This window comes from Cebus imitator, unplaced genomic scaffold, assembly GCF_001604975.1.
Source record: "Cebus imitator isolate Cc_AM_T3 unplaced genomic scaffold, Cebus_imitator-1.0 Scaffold46, whole genome shotgun sequence".
NCBI classification, from domain to species: Eukaryota; Metazoa; Chordata; class Mammalia; order Primates; family Cebidae; genus Cebus; species Cebus imitator.
Window position 1 is genome coordinate 966,461 of NW_016107361.1, and position 23,625 is coordinate 990,085.

The 23,625-nt window shown below is 34.3% G+C and overlaps 1 protein-coding gene across 15 annotated transcripts in view; it reads right to left on the reverse strand.

The window, feature by feature from the left end:
• The window catches only part of APC (APC regulator of WNT signaling pathway), a 153,420-nt gene that overhangs the window by 43,325 nt on the left and 86,470 nt on the right, over positions 1-23,625 (reverse strand). For all 15 annotated transcript variants that reach the window (XM_037737978.1, XM_017527188.2, XM_017527199.2 and 12 more), the window contains 3 exons: positions 22,395-22,508; positions 11,316-11,399; positions 5,112-5,216 (listed from right to left, as the gene is read on the reverse strand). In XM_037737978.1, coding sequence (XP_037593906.1) covers positions 5,112-5,216; positions 11,316-11,399; positions 22,395-22,508 — 303 coding nt within the window. The remainder of the gene's footprint in view (positions 1-5,111; positions 5,217-11,315; positions 11,400-22,394; positions 22,509-23,625) is intronic.

The following is a 23,625-nucleotide window of genomic DNA, read 5'->3' on the forward strand; positions in this document are numbered from 1 at the left end:
AAAAAAAAAAAAAAAAAAAAAAAAAAAAAAAAAAAAAAAAAAAAAAAAAAAAAAAAAGAAAAGAAAGGAAAAGAACAGTTGAGAACCAACTAATAAATTATACACAGTTATATGCTAAGCAAGCAGGGATCTGGCCTGTATAATTTACTCCTAAGCTTTTCCTTCCATTTAACTTCCATGGGAGATTAAAAACAGATCAAGAAACCCTTTTTTCAAAAATTTATTTATTTATTAGCAGGGATGTTAGTCGGCTTTCCAAACACCAAATATTTATTGTTATCTATTATTTATCAGGGATTGTAGGAGCATGAAAATGAACAAAACTAGATAGAATCCTTGCCTTTCTGGAGCTTACAGTTGTGTGGGGGAAACACAAATATTAATCAAGTCATCACACAAATTAATGTAAAACTGCAAATGTAGCAGTCTTTAAAGGAGAGGAACATGCTGTGACAGCCTATAATAGTGAGATTTCATCTACATGAGCCTCTCTGAGAAACTGGTGCTTACGCTCAGACACACATGAACTGGTGTTAATTGAGCAAAATGGGATAAAATGGGCACTACATGGAACAGGTACAGATGTGCACAGGCTGTGGTAGAACGCCCAGTAAATATGAGGTACTGAGAGAAGGCCAGTGTGGAAGTGGCAACAGCAAGATGTGACACAAAGCTGACAAGATAGGTAGGGGCCAGGTTATATGGTCACAATAAACGGTTACCATTTTTCTAAGAATCAAGGGAAGCCAATGAAGGATTTTACAAACAGAATGATTGTGGGCAGGAAACCAGGTGAGAGAAGGGGTAGAAGAAATTCCCACATGGTGGTGAACAGAATCACTCTAGGATGGGAACTTTGGCAGAGCATGCTACTGTGATCCTAAGAAAGTCAAAGAGACTGATCTTCATTTTCAATTAATGTTGGTGGCTTTTGTCTTTTGAGCAAATAATAAAACAAAACAAACTCCAAGAGGTGGTCATGTGTATAGATCCTATTAAGATAGATGAAAGGATTACTGGCATAACAAATCATGGTCCCACAGACACAGATAGCAATCAGGATCTCAGAATAGCTGTAATATTGTTTTAAAACAGTGACTGAAAGTCACCAAACAGTATTAGCAGCATTAGTGCCATAAACACCAATTTGGTGGGCAAGTCTATGATTGCTACTGCTAAACAAACATACTTGTTATGTTTACGTCTGAATCCATAGCACTATTAGAGTTTGTCACTTGAAGGAGGAATGAATACTGGGCCCTGATTTACTATTTTCAATAGGTCTTCTCCTCTGCCATCCCTATACTGACATAAATAACATGATGTATGTCATGGCAGGACTCTGAAGTAAGACTTCACAGTCTTAACCTAAACTACCACAAAACAGAACAGTGCTTTCTTCTATTTTCCCAAAATGAAAATAGTTCTTGTTATAAATTATAAAAATAATACACGTTCATTACAAAAAATAAAACAATACACAAAAGAATAAATAAGTAAAAACCACAAAAATCCCAACACTCAGAGATAACTATCATTAACATTTTAAAGAACATTTTCCTGAACATTTCTCTATGCACATACACACATTTTATATATATATATATATATATATATATGCATAAAGAGATCATACATATTGTTCTTAACATTTTATTTTTATTTTTTAGACAAATAAAAAATTGTCTAAAAAATTAAAAAAAAATTTTTTTTTTTTTGCCGTCACCCAGCTTGGAATGCAGTGGTGTGATCACAGCCCACTGCGGCCTTAACGTCCTGTGCTCAAGTGATCCTCTCACCACAGCCTCCCAAGTAGCTGAGACTACCATTCCTGGCTAATTTTTATTTTTTTTTGTAGAGAAGAGGTCTCCCTATGTTGCCCAGGCTGGTCTTGAACTTCTACCCTCAAGCAATCCTCCCCACTTGGCCTCCCTAAGTGTTGGGATTGTAAGTGTGAGCCACCATGCCCCGCATATTTGCTTTTTTAAAACTGAAAAAATTGATAATTGGCAGGGTATGGTGACTCACGCCTGTAATCCCGGTACTTTGGAAGGCTGACATGGGCGGATCACAAGGTGAAGAGATGGAGATCATCCTGGCCAATATGGTGAAACCCCGTATCAAATAAAAATACAAAAATTAGTTGGGCATGGTGGCACAAGTCTGTAGTCCCAGCTACTCAGGAGGCTAAGGTAGGAGAATTGCTTGAACCCAGGAGGCAGAGATTGCAGTGAGCTGAAATCACACCACTGCACTCCAGTCTGGCAACAGAGTGAGACTATGTCTCAAAAAAAAAGTTATAATTACCTAACTCAATAATATTTATTAATATTCAACATAAATGCTCACTCTCTGCCAGGTACATACTAGTTGTTTGGCATACAGTGGGGAACAAGTGTGGCTTAAAGGACTTTAAAAAGGAAGGAAGACAATTAAACCAATGGCAAATTGTGCTACTCTGAGAGCAGGAATAAAGAGTATCAAAGAGTACTTTATTCCAGGTAGGTGGAGAGAAAGAAAATGTCTAGGAAGTAGTGATATTTAAACTGAGAGGAATGATGAGTAAAACATATACAATGAACTGAAGCAGAAGAGAGTTCTAGACAAAAAGAATCTCCTGTGGAAGGCCTGGACATACTCAAGGAACTAAAGAAGCTGAAGCTGAGGGAGTGGTGAGAGATAAGGGCAAATATTGTGAGATACTCTTGGAAGAATAAGCAACGTGAAGAATCTGGATTCTAGGATATGGGAAGTGAGTAGCCACTGAAAGGTTTAAACAAATAAGTGATATAATCAAATTTGTGTTTTAGAAAAATAACTGATTATAATATGAAGAATATACTCGAAAAGGCAAGGCTGAAGGCTAAAAGTTAAATCTTTACATAGAGATGTGATTTATCATTTTTAATATTTGCATGGATGTACCATATAGGTTCCATGAGGCCAGACACTGTCTGTCTTCAATTCTCAATTCCAGAGTCCAACACAGTGTCTGACATATAATACATATTTGTTAATTTAAAGACAATTATAAATAGTTGTTAACAAAAGCATTTGTTACCTTTTACTAAACACTGACTATATGCCAGGGACAGTGTTAAATGTATCTTGCATTTAACTCTCCCAACTGTTCTATGAAGTAGAGGTTTTATCATCATCTTATGTTACCAAAGAGGAAACACTCAAGTTCAGAGAGTTTTTGTTACTAAGGTCGTTAGTAAGGGAGTGTGATTTCCCAGGTTTGTTGACTCCAGAGCCACTTAACAACTAATCTACAGCTGACTAGTAATTTAACCAATTTATGACAAATGTCCATTTAGGTTATTCCTAAGTTTTTGCTATTGTTAATATTATAATAAATCTCTTCAAACATGTCTGATCACTCTTGACTGATTATCTCATTAGCATAAAATCTTAGACGTTGCAATGACGAGCTTTACAACAGGCACATTATATGTAATGTTAGATGCATTTGACAAAATTCCTCTCCAGAAAGGTTGTTTCATGTCATACAATTAAAAGCAATATATCAGAATGCCTGTTGGCTCACCATTACCAATACTGAGTGTTACTGATCTTTGCCAACCCAATGGCCACACACGAAATCTCACTTTAGTTTTAATGTGTATTTATATATCATTATTAGTAAAGTTGATCATCTTTCCATATGTTTATGAGTCATTTTAATTTCTTCTTTTATTTCCTGTTCATGTCCTTTGCCCATTTTAATTTTATTTTTTAAATTAAATTTTATTTTTTTACTTCCACGATGGCTTGGAACCATTTTAAGACAGTCTTTAAATAGTTGGTTTAAAAATACCATTTTTTGCATCTTTAATTTTAACTTTTTAGACATTACAAATGTTTGCAAATAATGTGATCTTGGTTGTTTGTTTTGGAATCTCGCTATGATTTTCTGACATACTGAAGTCTCATGCTGTAATGTAAAATCTATTAATCCTTTCTTTATGGGTCTCCCACCTACAACATGATTATAAAAATGCTACCCACATCTTCTTCTTTTTACATTTTTAATAGTTTTCATCTTGACATTAAATCTAATCTACTTAGAATTTATTTTGATGTAGTAAGTGTAATACGGATCCAATTATCATAGCCAGCTTACTGGACAGGTAAGGTTTCCAAAGTACATAATAATTGGAAGATGAACCAAAGTACTTAGCACTAAGGAATAAGTAAAAAATATTTACTTATTCCTAAGTAAATATTTTTTTCTGTCATATAAGATTGAATTTTTCTTCCTTCTACATATCTGTAGGAATATATAAACGTTCCAACTAATTCCCTAAACAAAAGACAGAGAAATAACTCAAATGTGCTGTTTAAATGTAATTGCCTTTGTCTTAATTCACCACTTATTTTCCAGTATAATGCTAACTAGTAAAACTGAATAAAGTATGTGTAACTCAGTAAAACAAATTAACATACTTAAGTATAAGACATTTTAAGCTTTACATTTTAATGAACTAATAGAAGCACATTCTTTTTAAAAACAATACTATCAAAAGTAACCTAGAGAGACTAAGAAAATTTTCTGTATCAACAGTAGAAAAATTGCCTTTAAGAACAACTTAGTGAAATTCTGTTTATAAAAAGTTGTTCATTTAAAGACAATTACCAATTATCTTTTTCAGTAAGATTTGGATTTCTATATTTATGTAACCTTAAGTACAACAGAAGAGAACAAAGCTTTTATGATAATTAAGAAAAAAACCATAAAAATGTCTTTGTACTGAATGTCTTAGTGAAAGAGCAAACCTATTCAAGGGAAGCAAAAATAACTAGGTCAAATCATATATATAATCAAAATACAGCTTAGAGTCATTTAAAAACAAAATACATTAATCATTTCAGACTAAAACATAAACACACAATCTATAGCTATAGAAATAGATCTAGAAATCTTTACAGCATTATTGTTGATATAATAACGAGAAATGACAGCACACTGGTACTGAATGCTTCTGGAAATATTCATTCAGGACTAAGAGAATAGGTAAGATTTACAGATCACTCTGAGAACCATCCCACTTCACACTTTTCTGAATATTTAAATAATTTTTAAAAATACGGTAAAATAATTTATTTACCTGACCATTACCGGAAGTTGCCATGTTGATTTCTGCCACTCCTTGACCTTCATTCTGCCGCTCAGCTTCATGTGAGCCAGTTTCATGCTTGTTCTGAGATGACCTCTGTTAAAATGGAGTTAACATCATTACATACAAAAATGATGTATGCTTTCTTAAGCCCACAGCTTTTTTTTCTTTTTTTGTTTTAAAGCACTAAATGCATCAATTATACAGACTAATTAAGGCATGGAACTGCGTGTTACACTTCATAACCTCCAGTATGGTTAGCGGTCGACTATCTCAGTAAGAGGAAAGTGAAGTGTGTCCCTTGAGCATCAGAGATGCACAAGACAAAGGATTTTCTGAGACTCACAGGAATGTTATCCTCTACCAGCTGTGCTCACATTACTATTAGGAATATAACCCAAGTAGAACAAATAACTATCTTTTCTGTAAGGTCACATGATTCTGGCATTTAATGGGGCTGCAAATAAAACAGTTAAACTATTATCTAAGCGTACAAATATCTTCTACTTAGGTATATTTACACACAGAATATTTATATATATATATCTTCTAATAAAAGTTAGGTGAAATAAAATGATAGGCTCTTAGATTCTGATATGAATAAAACCCAAAGCCTTTTCTAATGCAACCACCATCTGTTAACAGGAAATTAAAATGACAGATTATATCCAGTAGAAGCAGTCATTTCAAGATAGATCATCTCTAGTACAATGCAGTCACTTTATAAAAATACCAACATAAAATTAAAGAAATAAAAGAATTTCTCATTAAAAATCTGACCTAACAGTAGGTAATTAAATTACAAAATGATTCCTAATGGAATTTCTTTAAACATCAAGCTTTCCTAGATAATTTTAAAAATGTGACTTCAAAATTAATTTATACACATTTCCATCAATAAACTAGTATTAGCTATATGCTGGCAAAAGTGAGGTAGCACTCAGTAATTCAGAAATAGAATAATAAATAGTACCATGTGAAAATCACGCTATAAAATTCAGTGAAATCCATAAGAAAATATATAAAGTCAACCTAGAGACAAAATGAATTTAAGACCACAAAGATTTGACACTAACATAAGTGAAAAATATCAATATATTTAAAGAAAATTACTGACCATCTACTATGTTAGTTACTTGCATTAGATGCTGGGGAATATAGTGCTAGCAAAGGTAGACATCGTTCTATGCTGTCTTGGACTTTGCAGTTTAGTCAAGGACACTGTCAAATAATGACAGAAATAACAAAGGTAAAACTGACAAATGCTATGAATGAAGGATACAAGGTGCTATAAGTATATATAACAGAGGGATATGATATAGTCTGGAGGTTTGGGGAAGAGCTCTCTTAAGGAAGTGCTGTCTGAGTGAAGACTTGAAGAATAAATGGGAGTAAACTAAGCAAATGACAGGGGTGGAAGATGAGTGTTCTGGGTAAAACAGATCATATGCAGAGGACCCAAGGTAGGATGGAGCATGGCTTGTTTTAGCACATCAAAGAATCATGGTATGGCTGAAGTACCAAAAACAAGGAAGAAAGTAGGACAAAAAGAATATGGTAAAAAAAAAAAAAAATTCTGATTTTGCTGCTTTTTCTGTAATTCTTAGATGGCATTCTTGCCTTTTCTACTCGTAAGTTATAGTGAGGCCACTGCATGATTGCCCCACATACTACTAATATATTAATGGAAAAAGTTGCATGTAAATTTATTTATTTTTAAGACAAATTTTAAATGGTCTAAGTAGGGAGGAAACACAGGAAAGACCAGTTAGGAGCTAATGTATTCATGTAAGTGTGAGACAGTGGCACTTGGTGGGTAAAATTTGGAAGTAAAGGCAGAGAAAATAATATATTGAGTAAATGCCAAGAAAAAGAAAGCCAGTGTAGCAACATTAATAGCAAACAAAATGAAATTCAAGGTTAACAGCATTCAATAAAATAAAATAGAGGGCTATTTTATATTATACAAATAAAAGATTCAATCAACTAGAAAAAATGTGACTATTGATTTAGAAATATCAAAACCTGTTAGATGCCACAAAACAGTAATAATCAGAATATAGGAAAGATGGAGGGGGAAGAACTAATTGTAACTAAAGCTATTCAATTAAAAACAAAACACTGCCTATTTAGAAATCATTTAAAAATAGACCATAATGAATTTGCTTAAGGAAAAAAGACACATAAAAACTACAGTAGAAAGCCAAAAGGGTCGTAACAAGTAGAATGCTAAATACATTAATACCAACAGAACTAAAAAGGAACAAAAAAATACTGCTTTTTTTCTGGTCCTTACAAAGGGCCAGGAAAAAAGGGTCCACTGCAAAAATGAACACATTCTTTAAATTGCAAATATTTGACTTATATTGGCTTAAGATAGTCATGTTAAACTGTTTTTAGGATTATGACTATCACACTGTATCTAAACTGTCTACTTAGCAAATAGATATTTCAAATTCAGATGTACTAAATCCAAAGTTCCTCAGATATTAAAAAAGCCAGATATAGATGAAAATCGTTTTTAAAAGAACTGTTTCTTTGTAATCTCTTTCAGCTGATTTTTTGGGGAAGGGGGGATACTTACCCCCATATCTCCAAATAACCTGCTTCAATGGCTAGCTCTGCATTTTTCAGTTTAATGCTTTCAGTTCCACTTAATTGTTATATAAATTTTTTTTACTATTTATATTACTTTGACTATTAAATTCTAATTATAGCTGGCAAGTGGTATACTATGATTATTTTCCTTTATAAATTCTTGTCCATGGAATTAAAGGTTATCTTTACTGTCCTGTTTATTTGATTATCTGGGTACATATGACTTATCCTCAGTTTCTCCCCTACTGTGTAAATTTCCTTTCCTTTCAATACATCAGAAACAGCAGGTATTCCACTGATTCCATCTTCTTGGACTTCATCTCTCCTGGAATGCTCTCAATAGTTCCAATATGGACTGACTGCTTTCTTTACCATTTACCTCAGGATGGCCCTTCATCTTTACTCTGGGGTTTTGCTCATCTCTTTCTCTTGTATTATATGCCCTCGGTCTTGAGTCCCCAGAATTCATTTTTCTTGCTTTACACTTTCATTTCACTTGAGTATATCCTTTAATAGGTTCCAGAAAAGGGTGCATGAGAAAAACATATTTTTGACTTCGCCTTTCTGAAAGTGTCTTTATTCCACTCTCAAATTTAACACTTTGACTAAAGGCTAGAATGGTATAATAAAAATACATCTAGTCTTTGTTCATTTGTACCTGGCAGAGAGCTTCAAATACCTTTGGAATTTTTTGAGTGATGGGGGGTGTGTTATGCTAATGAGGCAACTCACGGCAGGCCACCAGATAGTATTAGGATGGATGGCTGTCAGCATGTTACAGGGTTAGCACTTTGGGCCATACTGACCTCCCGGAAGGACAGGTGGCTGGACATTGAGTTTAATTCTCATGTGGCCAATTAATTAATTAATCATGCCTACAGAATAAAATTCCAGTAAAAATTATGGATGTCAAAACTCAGTGCAGCTTTCTGGTTTGTGAATACATTGAAGTGCTGGAAGGGTGACATGCCAGATTCCACTAGGAGAAAGCATGAAATCTCTGCACCCTCCTCCCCATCCTTACCCATTTCCCTAGACCTTGCCCCTTGTGTCTCTTCATTTGGCCATTCTTGATCTGTATTCCTATAATACAACTGTTAATCCTAAGTATAGCACTTTCAGTGAGTTGTGAGTCCTTTTAATGAATTATTGAATGTGAAGGGGTTGTGGGAAGCCTGGAATTTGTAACCTACTGGGCATAAGTTTGAGTGGCTTGGAGACACCCAACATTAGTGGCTGGCATCTGAGGTGACAGCAGTCTTGTGAAGTACTCCGCTCTTAACCTGTTGGGGCTGTGCTAACTCTGGGTAGCTAGTGTCAGAATAGAATTGTACTACATACAGCACACTCACATGGGGTGGCATTTATAGACAGCTTGGCAGCAGTCCTGGTGGCTTGGGGACACCCAAAACTTGTGGCTGGTGTCTGAAGTAGACAGTCTTGGGATCAACTTTGTCCTTTACTTGTGGAGTTGACTCTAACAATGGGTAGTTAGGATCAAAATTGAACCCAACTGTAGGATACCCAGTAGTGTCAAGGAACTGGTGTCGAAACATAGCTGCAAATATTTTCTTTCTTTCTTTTTTTTTTTTTTACTGACCCTCTCCCCCAAATTTTTTTTTTTTTTTTTTTTTTTTTTTTTTTTTTTTCGCCCCCTCCCCCTTTTTTTTTTTTTTTTTTTTTTTTTTTAACTGCACATATTTTCTTTCAAAAGTTTTAAGAGGGGTCAGGCACGGTGGCTCACGCCTGTACTCCCAGCATTTTGGGAGGCTAAGGCAGGCAGATTGCTTGAGCTCAGGAGTTCGATTCCAGCCTGACCAACATGGCGAAACCTTGTCTCTACAAAAAATGCAAAAATTAGCCAGGCATGGTGGCACATGAACTACTTGGGAGGTTGAGTTGGGAGGACCACTCGAACCCAGGAGGCAGAGGTTGCAGTGAGCCAAGATTGTGCCACTGCACTCCAGCCTGGGTGACGGAGACGTTTTAAAAAGACTTACTTAAATGGAAGGATTCACTAACAAAATAACCCAGCTAGATCATCTACATTTTTTAAAAGAGACTTAGTTCCATGTAAGTCTCTTTTTAAAAAAAGTTTTAAGAAATTGCTACCCTACTTCCCAGTTGCCAGCGTTGTTATTTAGAAATATAAAGGTATTTGTATTCCTGTTCCTTTATGTAAAACATGTTTTCTCTTCTTTCTCCAGGTTTTTAGACTATTCTCTTTATCCACAGTGATCTGAAATTTCCTCATGATGTGCCTTAGTGTGAGATTATTCTCATACATGATGTTAGATACTGGAGATACCAATTTATTTTGGAAAACTAAGACCCTTGTTAAAATTTCAGGGAAATTTTGACTTATTTCTCCTACTTCCTGTCTAGTTTCTCTATTTTCTTTTTGAAACTCCTTTAATTTGGGTATTGAACCCTCCTAGAATGACCTGTAATGTCTGGTAGTTGTTAGTGTCCACTCAAATTTAACAGTGGGCTATCTATGAAAAAGCTGAATGAAGCTCTATGCCTGAAGAATGGATTTTGTCAACTATAGTTACTCTGCAGAGTAACTATAGTTATATAGTTATAACTATATAATTATATAGGGTTGTTTTGTTGGTGAATTTTTCCATTTAAGTCTCTTTAAGTTTATTTTCTTGGGTTAGTCACATTTCTTCTCATTTTTCCCCCTTTTTAATGCTCTCTCAGCAGAATCAGGGTTAGTCACATTTCTTATAGAAGTTCTTTTCAGGAACTTGCCTGGAGATCATAAGCCTGGATGCTAGTGGGGATTTCAGCATTCAGTAGGCAAATTTTCATGTAATTCAGGTTTTTGCATGATACCTTCACCTTCAATTAAACAAGGCTTACCCTCTAACCAAAGACCCTTTGTTTACTCTCTCCACCTCTCCAAAAGAAAAAGCTCTCATCTTTTGTTGGGATTAGAAAGGAGCAGTCACCTAGCTGTACAGAGTTGTAGGGAGGTTGTGGAAACTCCATCTGCTTCTTAACAAATTTTCAAATATCCTCCTGCTTTCAACCCTTTTTTATTTTCACATCCAGAGGTATCTAGTTGTTTCATGACTTTTCATTCCTATTGCTGCCTCATGGGTCAACCCTCTCTGATATGCTAGAAGGTTATCACTTGTTTACCTGTTTTCCAGCTCCCCAAATTTTACTGTGGTCACCTTCCCTGGTCATTATGCCCCTGTCATTGTATCCTTTTACTATCATTTTAATGGGGTTTGTGGAGTTAGAATAGGTAAATGTCTATGAACAATTCTTACTATGGATTATCTACAAAAAAGTTTTACTTACTGATTGATAATAGCCAAATTAATTATCTGATTATATGTAAACTGACAGCTAAAGGAACGTATCTATATTTACGGCTCTATAAATTTTAACTGCCTAAAACTTAGATAAAATCAAAATAGTCAAAACTTTTGTTAATTTAATTTCATGAAAAAAGTTATGGTATTTAAATTCTCTGAAAGAACACCTATATTTTAATGGTGCTGTATTAAATTATACATATTTTCTTTTCTTAGAATAACTACGTATTTTTATACCCACAAACAAGAAACGCAATTTACTAACCTCTGCTTCTGTTGCTTGGGACTGTAAAAGCTGTCTTATACGAAGTATGTCTTTCTCGATTTGCTGAATTCTGGCTATTCTTCGCTAAAATAAAACAAGAAACCTAATTAGTTATGTTTTTTATTAATAACATTAATATAAATAATCGTACTATGGCTACCACTTAACAGCTCAGGGTTATGCCAAACCATTCTTATTTAAACAGCTAGACATATAAATATATTCACTCTTTAATAACAAACTGGGGTTAGTTCAATTTTTAAAAATACTTCTGACTTTATTCTACAGATTTCTATACCTGTTTAGTAAAACTGGGGAAATATAAGTCACATATCATATTTATTTTATGTTGCATGAATTATGAAAATTGACAGAATACATATTGTGAAAATTTATTCTCAAAAAATATTTCAATAGAGAAAATTTTACTGCATTTAATCTTTTATATGAATCCAGACATTAATACAATATAATAAATTTATATAAACATAGTATATCTGTAAAGGGAAAGAACATCTGATTTGTTTTGTTAAGTGTCAGGGTCCCCAACCTTTTTGGCACCAGGGACTGGTTTCGTGGAAGAAATTTCTCTACTGACTGGGGCAGGGGATGGTCTCAGGATAAAACTGCTCCACCTCAGGTCCTCAGGCATTAGATAGATTATCATAAGGAACCTAGATCCCTCACACGTACAGTTCACAAGAGAGTTCATTCTCCTATGAGCGTCTAATGCAGCCACTGATGTTGACAAGAGGCAGGGCTCAGGTGGTAATGCTCGCTCATGGCCCAGGGGATGGGGACTCCTGGTTTAAACAGTAGGCCCAACTCTCCCCAAAGTTTCTTCTGTCATAAGTTAGTAGTATTTTTCAGCCTTTCCAAGTACCTAACTGTGTCTAAACATTATTTTTATCTTCTAAACTAGGATCACGAAGAGGATAGGGCTTTTGCTTTTCCAATATACAGAGTCCATCAAGTGGCCACAAAGCAATAACTACAGATTGAACCATATGGAATGGAAATGATGTGGGGAAAATGGGTGTGTGTGTGTGTGTGTGTGTGTGTGTGTATGTTTTAAAGCTAGACTTCATTTTAACTTTTATGAATACTAGTAGAAATAGAAAAAACAAGTCACTTATTAATAAAGACCTTGCAAATCTCTCATAAAGCTAGTTATGAGAGATCAAATACATAGGTTTTAAAAACAAGTACTGACAACACTGTACCATTTTCTGTAATAATTCTATAGTTATTAACATCTTATTATTAAGAAATCAAAAGTGGTATTATAAAAGTACACTGTTTCAGTAAGTGGGGGAGCGGTGTTAGAAACTAGATGGAATAGTTTCCAAACATTTTTCAGTTATGTTCTCCCATCAATAGAAGATTTCTAAACAAATATCATCCCTAACAGATAAATAATAAAAGTACTATAGCAATTAGCTTTAAATATATAGTTAAAAAAGTTCATATAAAAGTTACTCTTTGATCACATCTAGTTTTACTTAAATACAATGTCTTCATGCTTTTATTACTACCATAGTAAAAATGCTTATTGCTATTATTCAGTCTTATGATAAAGTACAGAAAAACTCAAAGAAGTTGTACTCACTGTCCCAAATTAATCTATCTTAATTTTCTCCCTTTTTTCTTTCTAACAATATAACTACTGTATGCTGATTCTCTATCATGATTCTGAAAGTAGTAAACTTAAGGTAAACAATATTCTCAGGCCAGGCACAGCGGCTCAGGCCTGTAATCCCAGCACTTTGGGAGGCAAAGGTGGGCAGACTGCTTGAGCTCAGGAGTTTGAGACCAGCCTAGGGAACCTGGTAAAACCCCATCTCTATAAAAAATACAAAAATTAGTTGAGTGTAATGGCATGCACCTGTAGTCCCAGCTACTTGGGAAGCTGAGGTGGGAGGATGGTTTGAGCTTAGGAGGCTCAGAGGTTGTAGTGAGCTGAGATCTCACCACTGCACTCCAGCCTGGGAGATACAGTCAGACCGTCTCAAAAAACAGAAAAAAAAAAAAAAAAATTCTTTAATTAGCAAATCTTACCATGTCCAATTCATGAAAACTGTCTGAAGAGGAAATACCTGTACTTTTGGTAGTTTTCTAAAGATACTGCAAAAAGGAGTGATCATTTCTACAACGAGGTGGTAAATACTTCCTAGCTTTAGAGAAACAGCCAAACTACACACAATTACTAGATTTCTAAATTTGATTGTTTCCTCCCTTCTATATAATCAGTTTCTATGTAATTAGCTCCCCTCCATCAATAAAGTCCTAAATTAAAGAATGTAGTATTTAGAGGATGAAAATAGGAAATTGCATCTCCCACTCCTCGCCATTTTACATTACATTTCCGTGTTGCCAGTATCTCACTAAAGACTGAAGTAATGTCTACATCTTGATGTCCACTGAGGTGGATGGTTTCAGACATGACATTTCTTGTGCTTCTGTTTCTAATATGAAAATAGAAGAAGCCAGGTCATCTTGAGTATTCCTAATCTCTATCCCTAATATAAAAATCCAAAACCCAACATGCTCAAAAACAGGAAACTTCTGGAGCACCCAAAAGGTGCAAAGGAAATGCTCACTGCAGCATTTCACATTTTGGATTAGGGATGCTTAACCACTAAGCGTTTTTGTCCTTTTTCTATATGACAAGAATATTTATGAAATTATGTTTAATAACTTCAGGAGTATGAACCTGACTGACTTTAGAAAAAAGTGATTTAAAAAAACTGCAATAGTAATACAAATTCAGGATAACTCTCCGCAAATTAGAATAGAAAGTAAATCCCTTGACTTGATAAAGGGTACCTATCAAAAAGCCTGAGAAAACAACAGACTTAACTGTGAAATTTTAGAAGAATTCCCTCTAAAGTCAAGACAAGAAAAAGAAGACCACCATCACTGTTTCCCTTCAAAGATATATTAGAGTTCTTATACAACAAAAGAGAAAAAGCTGTAAGGACTGGAAAGTATAACAAATTGTCATTACTTGCAAACAATATCACAGTGTATAGAATCTTAAACTGGAGATGACATAATAAAAGATTTCAGGAAGACAGCTGGATACTTTTTACTTAAATGTAATTTAGTAATATAATTAAAGAAATTCCCATTTATAATAGCAACAAAAACTGTAACATATCTAGGAATAATTTTTTTTTAATGATGTGTAAGATCCCTGTGGAGAATCTGACAAAACCTTATTTAAGGATATAAAATAAAGCCTAAATGAATAGATAGATATAAAGTTAATAACAATACCTAATAATTTGTTTACTATGTGCCGGGTTCTGAGTGTTTTTACATATATAAACTCATTTAATCCTCACATTTTACAGTTTATCACTATCTGTATTGTAATGACAAGAAAACTGAGGCAGAGAGTCTACCCACGATCACAGTGTAGCTAAGTGGCAGGTTGGTCTGGGATCCCAATATAGGAGGTCTGGTTCCAGGGTCCATCCTTTCAACCAAGAAGGCTAAATATTATGAAGATGTGACTTCTCCTTAATCTATAAATTGAATGTAACTGTAATCAAAAGCCCATGAAGCTTTTATTTCAATTAGAAGCTGACACTAAAGTTTAAATGGCAGAGTAATGAGGCAGAATATTACATTTTTAAACAAAGAAGGAATCACCTAACTGGGTATCAAGATTTATAAAACTGCAGCAAACAAAAAATGTGGTATCAGAAACATCCGGCATATATAAACTTGGTATATGATATAGATGACCACTCGTCGATGAGGAACTAGTGCTGAATCCGATAAATGATATTGAGAAATTCAGTCAACAACATAAATGTATGTATACATGTGTATGTGTGACTATAAACGTATATAATTATTATATATATATAAAATATGTATATATATTTAATATATATGTATACACATGAATTTATACACGTGTATGAATTTATACACGTGTATAAATTCATGTGTAAATATATATTAATATGTAATACACATACACACATATGTACATAATATACATAGAGCCCTGCCTCCACAACATACATAATAGCAAACTGACGATGAATTAAGGAGCTAAATGACTTCAGTACAGGAAAAGGGTGTATAAATAGGTCACAGACAGCATAAATCTGGCAATATAATTAATTTAGCTTTATCATAAAAGCTTATTTTTGTTATCATGAAGCTAATATAGATAACAGATTTGGCAGGAAGGAATTGAGGTGTATATTATCTACAAAGGATTGGTATCAAGAGGATACTAAAATATCTCTTGAATACATAAAAACAAGAGATTAAAATAGGGAATGATCAAGGGATATAAAGAAGTAACTTAGAAGGAAAACCCCAAAATCTAATAAATATATTCAAGGTTAAGACAACAAAATGTTTCACTGCCCACTGATTGTTAATTATAAATTCTGACTCACAAGTGATGGAGAAGACATACAGAAACAAGAATTCTCACATACTACTAGGAGGAATGTAAACGAAAAAGCATTTTAAGAGCAATTTGGCAAAAACTAATTCAAAACACTCATAAGCTTTTAAGATATATATCCTAAGGCAAAGGTCAGCAAACTAGGGCCTACTAGCCATCTGTTTTTGTAAATTACGTTTTAATGAAACACAGCCATACCCATTTGTTCATATATTGTCTATGGTGGTTTTCCTGTTAAAAGGCAGGGAGTGGTGGCTCACGCCTGTGATCCCAGCACTTTGGGAAGCCTAGGTGGGCAGATCACCTGAGGTCAGGAGTTTGAGGCCAGACTGGGCAAAATGGTGAAACCCTGTCTCTACTAAGAATACAAAAATTAGCCAGGCATGGTGGTGCATGCCTGTAATTCTAGCTACTTGGGAGGCTGAGGCACAAGAATACCCTGAATCTTACAGGTGGAGGTTGCAGTGAGCCGAAATTTTGCCAATGCACTCCAGCCTGGGCAACAGAGTGAGACTCTAGCTCAAAAAAAAAAAAAAAAAAAAAAAAAAAAAAAAAAAAAAAAAAAAAAAAGAAAAGAAAAGAAAAAGGCAGGATTGAGTAGTTGCAAAAGAGACTATATGGTCCACGAAACCTAAATATTTTCTACGTGGACCTCTAAGAAAAAGATTGCTGATTCCTCACCTAGAGAAACTCTTGCACGTTTGTTTACAAGACTTGAATAAGTATGTTTATCAGAGCTGTTTTTAACTGAAAAATTATAATCAACTTAAGTGTCCATCAACTAGGGAGGAGATAAACTACATTAAACAGTATCATCTATAGAACTGTAAAAAATTATGGCAATACAGAGGTGTACCTACACCTTCACCCCACCAATTCCCACATCTCAGTACTAAGCTCTATTAACAAATTGATGTGGAGTTTTCTAACCTTTGCTTACATGTCTATGGAAGAGTAAGTACCACCACACCAGGTAACCAAATACTCACTGAACACCACACCAGGTGAACCAAATCAATATCCATGCAGTTAAGAGGTAGCTGGAGACTTATAGTCTGACAGATGTAGGCAAGAGAGGATTTTGAGTTTTCCTCAATTATTTACTAGTCATTTGCATGTGTTTTACTGGTCATTTGCATCTTTCTAACAAATTGCCTTATTACATCCTCTGTCCATTAAAAAACTTGGATTAGGCAGGTGTAATGGTACACGCCTAAAGTCCCAACTATGTAGGAAGCTGAGGAAGGAGGATTGCTAGAGTCATTTGAGGCTGCAGTGTATTATGGTTGCTCCTGTGAATGGTCACTGCACTCCAGCCTGGGCAACTAGCAAAACCCCCCTCTCTGAACAAAACAAAAACATAGGGCTGTCTTTTTCTTATCAATGTATAGTAATCCTATAGTTTAGGGATATTAACATTTTCCCCTTTATGTACTGTAAATATTTTTCTCTTATCATATCTTTAGGGCAATGAATGACTTAAAATGTTATGAGATAAAAATCCCAACATTCCTTCCCCTTCACTGCTTTTGATTTTCCATTCATATTTAAGAAGATCTCTTGCTTGTATTTTCTTCTATTAATTTTAGATTTTTCACATTTGAATATTTAATCAACCTGTAACTTTTCTTAAGATGTGAAGGAAGGGTTTAATTTAATTTCTCATCTTTCAAATAGGTCATTAGTTGTACCTATATAATTTACTGAGTAATTTACTATTTTCTACAAAGTTTTTAATGTAACTTCTGTCATATAAAGATTTTAAATATTCTTGTACCTCTTTGTAGTCTCTATCTGTATCATTTACCTAAATTTATTCCTCTATTATCATACTGTGATTATTCCAACATCTTTACATAAATTTTAACAAATGCTAAGGTAAATTTTCAATTATGCATTCTTTAATAAATGTTTTAGAAATTCTTGCATTATAAACTTTAGAATCATTTTTCCAGGTTCCAAAAAATTTAGTGTCCTTCAACAGTTTTGTATTTTTCTTTATGCAGGCTTTTTCTAGTTAGTTTCCTCTTATTGTGAACAGGTCCTCTATCCCCATTTCCAGTTTTAACTAGTAGTCATTGCTGATTTTTGTATGTATCTTAACTCCAGATACCTTACTAAATTCTCTTACTAGTTTTAATATTTTCTGTTTCATTTTGTATAGCTTTTCTAGGTGACAATCACATCACTTACAAATAATTATTTAATTTCTTCCTTTCTAGTTCAAAAATAGTGTAGGATTCATTATTTTGTTTTTCTATTTGCATTAGTCAAGTCTCTCAAACAAAGTTAAATAATAAGGATGACAGCAAGCTCTTCAAACATATTAATGATAGCAATGATAATTGTCTCATTCTTTTTCTTTTTTTTTTTTCTAAAGACAGGGTCTTGCTCTGTCACCCAGGTTGGAATACAGTGGCATGATCATAGCTCTAATTCCTAAGCTCAAGCAATCCTACCACCTCAACATTCCCTAAGGCAGGTGGGATTACAGTGCCAACACAACTGCTAACTTTTAAAAAATGTTCAGCAGAGACAAGGTTGCCACACTGCCCAGTCTGGTCTCAAACTTCTGGCCTCAAGCAATCCTCTTGCCACGGCCTCTCAAAGTGCTGGGATTACAACCCCAAGCTATTTTACCCAGTCACTATTTTCTTAATATAAGGATTCCTTCTGGTTTCTGGTAATACTTATGTTTAAAAACTTTCATTCTATTCTTATTTTATTTAGAATTCTTATTTATTCCTTCCCCTTGCAAATGAGATTCCATATTTTTTCTGATAGCCTCAGATCCTCCTGAGATCTCGCTCCCCTTCCAGGGCCATTCTTGTTTCACTTGTTGAATCACCCAAGCAGGGAGTTAGGAGGGAAAGGAGTGCTTTGGCTACCATATTCCCACTATACTCAGTAACTTTTTATAATAGGTTGCATACTACTCATTTAATAATTTAAAATATGTATCTATATACTTCTCCCCTAAAGTAAATATTTCTGTAGAACATATTCCTATAAGTCCTATAGAATCACAAAGTCATAGAGCATAGGCATTTTAATATTGGCAAATAATATCAAACTGTCCTCCAAAAATGTATCAATTTATTCTTGAAAACAACAGGGTAGACAATGTTGGCTGGGCCTGGTGGCTCACACCCTATAATCCCAGCACCTACTCAGGAGTCTAAGAGGATAAGAATCGCTTGAAGCCAGGAGGGTGGAGGTTGCAGTAAGGTGAAATCACACCACCGCACTCCATCCTGTGTGACACAGCTAGACTATCTCAAAAAAAACAAAAAAAAAAAAAAAAAAAGATTTAAAACAACAGTGTCAACGATGTTTCTTACTTCCACACCCTCACTAATACTACATGCCATCAAATTCTAAAGTTTCAGGCAGCCTGATAGGCAAAAAATATAGTACCTTATTTTATGTTACATTTCCCTGATGTCTAGTGATATTTAAGCATCTTATCACAACTGCTTATTAGACACTTGAACTTAATTTTGTAATGGAACTATTCATATCTTCTGACTATTTTGCTATTTGGTTATCTTCCTTCCTTCCCTTCCTCCCTCCCTCCTCCTTCCTCCCTCCCTCCCTCTCTCTCTTTTTCTATTTGGTTATCTGTTTTCTTTCTTTTCTCTCTCTCTCTCTCTCACTCTGGTTATCTATTTTCTTTCTTTTTCTCTATTTGGTTATCTGTTTTCTTTCTTCTCTCTATTTGGTTATCTGTTTCCTTTCTTCTCTCTCTCTCTCTCTCAGTGCAGTGGTGAGATCAGAGCTCACTGTAGACTTGAACTCTTGGGCTGAAGAGATCCTCCCATGTCAGCCTCCCAAGTAGCTAGGGCTATGGATGTGCACCGCCATGCTCAGCTAAATTTTTTTTTTTTTTTTTTTTGGTAGAGGTAGGGTCTTGTTATGTTGCTCAGGTTGGTCTCAAACTACTGGGTTCAAGTGATCCTTCTACCTCAGCCTCTCAAAGTACTGGAATTGAGCCACCATGCCTGGCATGGTTGACCATCTTCAACTGATTTGTAGGTGATCCTTATAGAGTAGGGATATTAACTTTCTTATATATTCTACCAACATTTCCATTATTTGCCTTTTTAGCTTTTTCACAATATTTTTTTAACCCTAACCTTCATATAACTATTTCCAGAATAAATGAATGCTTATGTTTCTCAAAATACAGAATAAAATTTACTTAGAATATTAACTACCAAAATGAAGAATATTGCATTTCAGAATAAAATGACTATATCAGCACTTATGTGAACAAAATAGCCAAGAAAGAACTCACGTTAATCTCTCTTCAGGGTTATAAGCTGCCTGGAGTACACCTACTTATATTTATATAGCACAAGAATATTTACAACAACCACTCATCTTGTTCTTTAAGGATCTCTTTAAAAAAAAAAGGTCACATTAACAGATACAGAAAAACTTAATTCCGTTCACAGTATCTCATAAATTCACATTTTAAACATGCAATTCATATAAAACAAAGTAATATTTTTCAGTTTTTATTGAAACAAACCTAACATTTTAAAATAATGCCATGAAAATCTCAAATTTAAATTTACATGTAAAATGGAATCTATTTTTATAAATTATTTATTATAGTCTTGATTTTAATTCTTTGTCAGTTATATGATACTAAATATCTTCTACCAATCTGTAACTTATCTTTTCACTTTCTTTAAGGTACCTGAAGATAAATTCTTAATTTTAATACAGTAAAATTATTGATCTTTTATCATTAGTGTTTTAAGTCTTGCTTAAGCAATACTTTCCTGCTGTAACATCAGAAACATGTATATTTTCTACTGAAAGACTGAAAGTTTCATTTTTGACATTTAAGTCATGGATCTTTCTGAATTGGATGGGGACAAGAGGGAAGGTAAGAAAAAACAATGTATTATATACACGTATTATAACTAACACGTACACATACATGCACATGCACACGCACAATAGTTAAGTCCTCAGCTTTATTATGAAACTAATATGTATGGACTATGAAATGCAGCATGGTACTGGTGTTTTAGCAGCACCTTTGCCTACCACCATACTCCAAAACAGACAGAATATATATTATGTTTAGGCTGGATGATATGGTTAGGCTCTGTGTTCCCACCCAAATCTCATGTGGTAGTTCCCATGTATTGTGTGAGGGAGTCAGTGGGAGACAACTGAATCATAGGGGTCTGTCTTTCCTGCACTATTCTCCTGATAGTGAATAAGTCTCATGAGACCTGATGGTTTTCAAAATGGGAGTGTCCCTTTCCAATCTCTTTTTGCCTGCTGCCACCCATGTTAAGACATGACTTGTTCCTCCTTGCCTTCCACCATGATTGTGAGGCTTCCCAGCTTCATGGAACTGTAAGTTCCTTAAACCTCTTTCTTTTGTAAATTGCCCAGTCTCAAGTATGTCTTTATCAGCAGCCTGAAAATGATAAAGTGGGCATGATTGCTTTAAATCCCAGCACTTTAGGAGGCCGAGGCAGGTGGATCACTTGAGGTCAGGAGTTCAAGACCAGTCTGGCCAACACAGCGAAACCCCGTCTCTACTAAAAATACAAAAATTAGCTGGACATGGTGGTGCATGCCTATAATCCCAGGTACTCAGGTGGCAAAGGCAGGAGGATTGCTTGAGCCTGGGAGGCAGAAGTTGCAGTGAGGTGAAATCATGCCTGGGCAACAGGCACTCCAGCCTGGGCAACAGGATGAAACTCTTTCTAAAAAAAAAAAAAAAAAACCTCATTATATTTAAGAAGCTTCACATAAAAAATAAAGATTATACTTCAAAGACTGTAAAATAACCTACAGTAGCCGTTTTGAAACTATTTAATATGTTTTACAGAATAAAAAAGTATTTGTGCCACTACCATGTAAATGTTGGTTTCTCCTTTTATTTGCAATTAATATTTACTTAAAGAAAATCTTTAGATGTTTTCTTCCCAATTTATCCCAAAAGTTAAAAAAGACAACAACAACTCATGCTAGTTTTGAAACAGCCAAAGCAACTGGCAAAGACTCTTCATGGCTTAAAAACATTAGTCAGTCATAAACTTGTTTGAATATAAAAAAGCTACATTCAATAATATATAAAAATACTTAATAGCAACACTAGCTAATATTTTTTCTTGACATTGAGGGTAGAAATATGGGAATATTCTCAATACAACTTACTTCATCTCTCCTAAAATTCTCTTTATGTTTCCTTCCTAGTATCCTTGAATGAGGGCTTACTTTTTTTTTTTAAGGGCACAATTTGAAGAGCAGGGACATGTTCTGAATGCCATTACAGAGTCTCAGATTACAAGGAGTAAGAATCTCAAAGGAGAACTGCAGCCAGTTATTAGCTACTAGAAGACCACCACCTAACTCTTTCTCTCCCTTATAATTCCAAGGCAGAGCAGAACAGAACAGTATCAGGGGAAATGAATATGGTAAAGACACAATTATCATATGAACATTGATTATGTTGCTCAGTAGCCATAAATCTTATTTTGAAATAGAGCCAAAGTAAAGACAGTCTTATAAATATCTTTAATAATAAAATTAAATCAATATTAACAAAGCTGTAATTCACTTAATTCCTAATAGCTCTTGGCTGTTTTATCACTTAGAAACAAATAACTTACCTGTGCTCGTTTTTCCATATCCTGGCAAGTGCCTAGTTGCTCTTCCATTGCAACTCTGATTTGCCTCGCTTCATATTCTAATTGCCTTCTGGTCATATCTGTTTGTAAGGAAAACTAAAACCACAAATAATATAAAAATATTTATATTTTATATTTATGTTTATTGGTAAAAGCAAAAAAATATATAAGTACTCATCAAGAAAATGAATAAGTAAGATGTCAGGCATGGTACATGAGAAAATTATTTTTCACTCCAAGGAGTGTTTAAATTTGATTATAGGTGTCAGACTCAATCTAGATCCCTGATGTGATATGGAATTCAAACACTTATTGTGCCAAAGTCACAATAAGTGTTTTAATTGACAACATTAGCAAATTTAAACTCTGCTTGTGTTTAAATTTAATGGCTTTAATTTGATTGGCCTATTTCACTTAAAATATATAATTGGTCCAGTTAGAGTGAGGCTAACTTCAGTTTCCTTATGACTCTTCTCCACTGAAGAGGCAGTGCTCCTAATTATTAAATACTAGCATATTAATGTGGACAACATAGAGATATCAAGAAACAAGTCCGTCGTTCTTAAGCTTATACCTCAACTTAAGGTAAGGATTACTATATACATACAGACTAAATAGAGATAACTTTTCCATTAATCAAATGAAGAATATGGGATAAGAAAAAGCCTGTATGTAACAAAGAAAATCATAAATAGAGTGGACAAAGTTAACACAGACTTGCTAAAAATTAAAAAGTAAAGCAAAGTTGAAACACTTCCTGAGAATGAGTGATGACTCATTTACAAATTTATTAACCCTTTAATTAAAATTCCAAAGACTGTGATAACTGCCAAGCATGCAACAGGATTTTTAAAAGGAAAAGGTAATGAAACTTATAAACCCATGCCCAAGAGGTAATAAAAGCTAAAAAAATGATTAAATAAAATGATAGGTAACAGACTTACAAAGGGCCATGAAGGGAATAAGAAAATGCTACAGATTTTCTGTGTGCCCACAGAATACTGTGTATGACATATATCTGACTCAGAACAGCATTCTGTTCTCCAAGAACTCCAAATTATGTTGTTAGTTTAGTAAGTTAGATTGTTCTCACCCCTTCTCCCTTTGCAACATACAGATAACATTCATATGCAGAATGTATTCCCTTAGGCATACCCAAATTATGGGCTGCAACAGAGATGAAATAGTATACATGTTATTTCTTTTTTTTTTT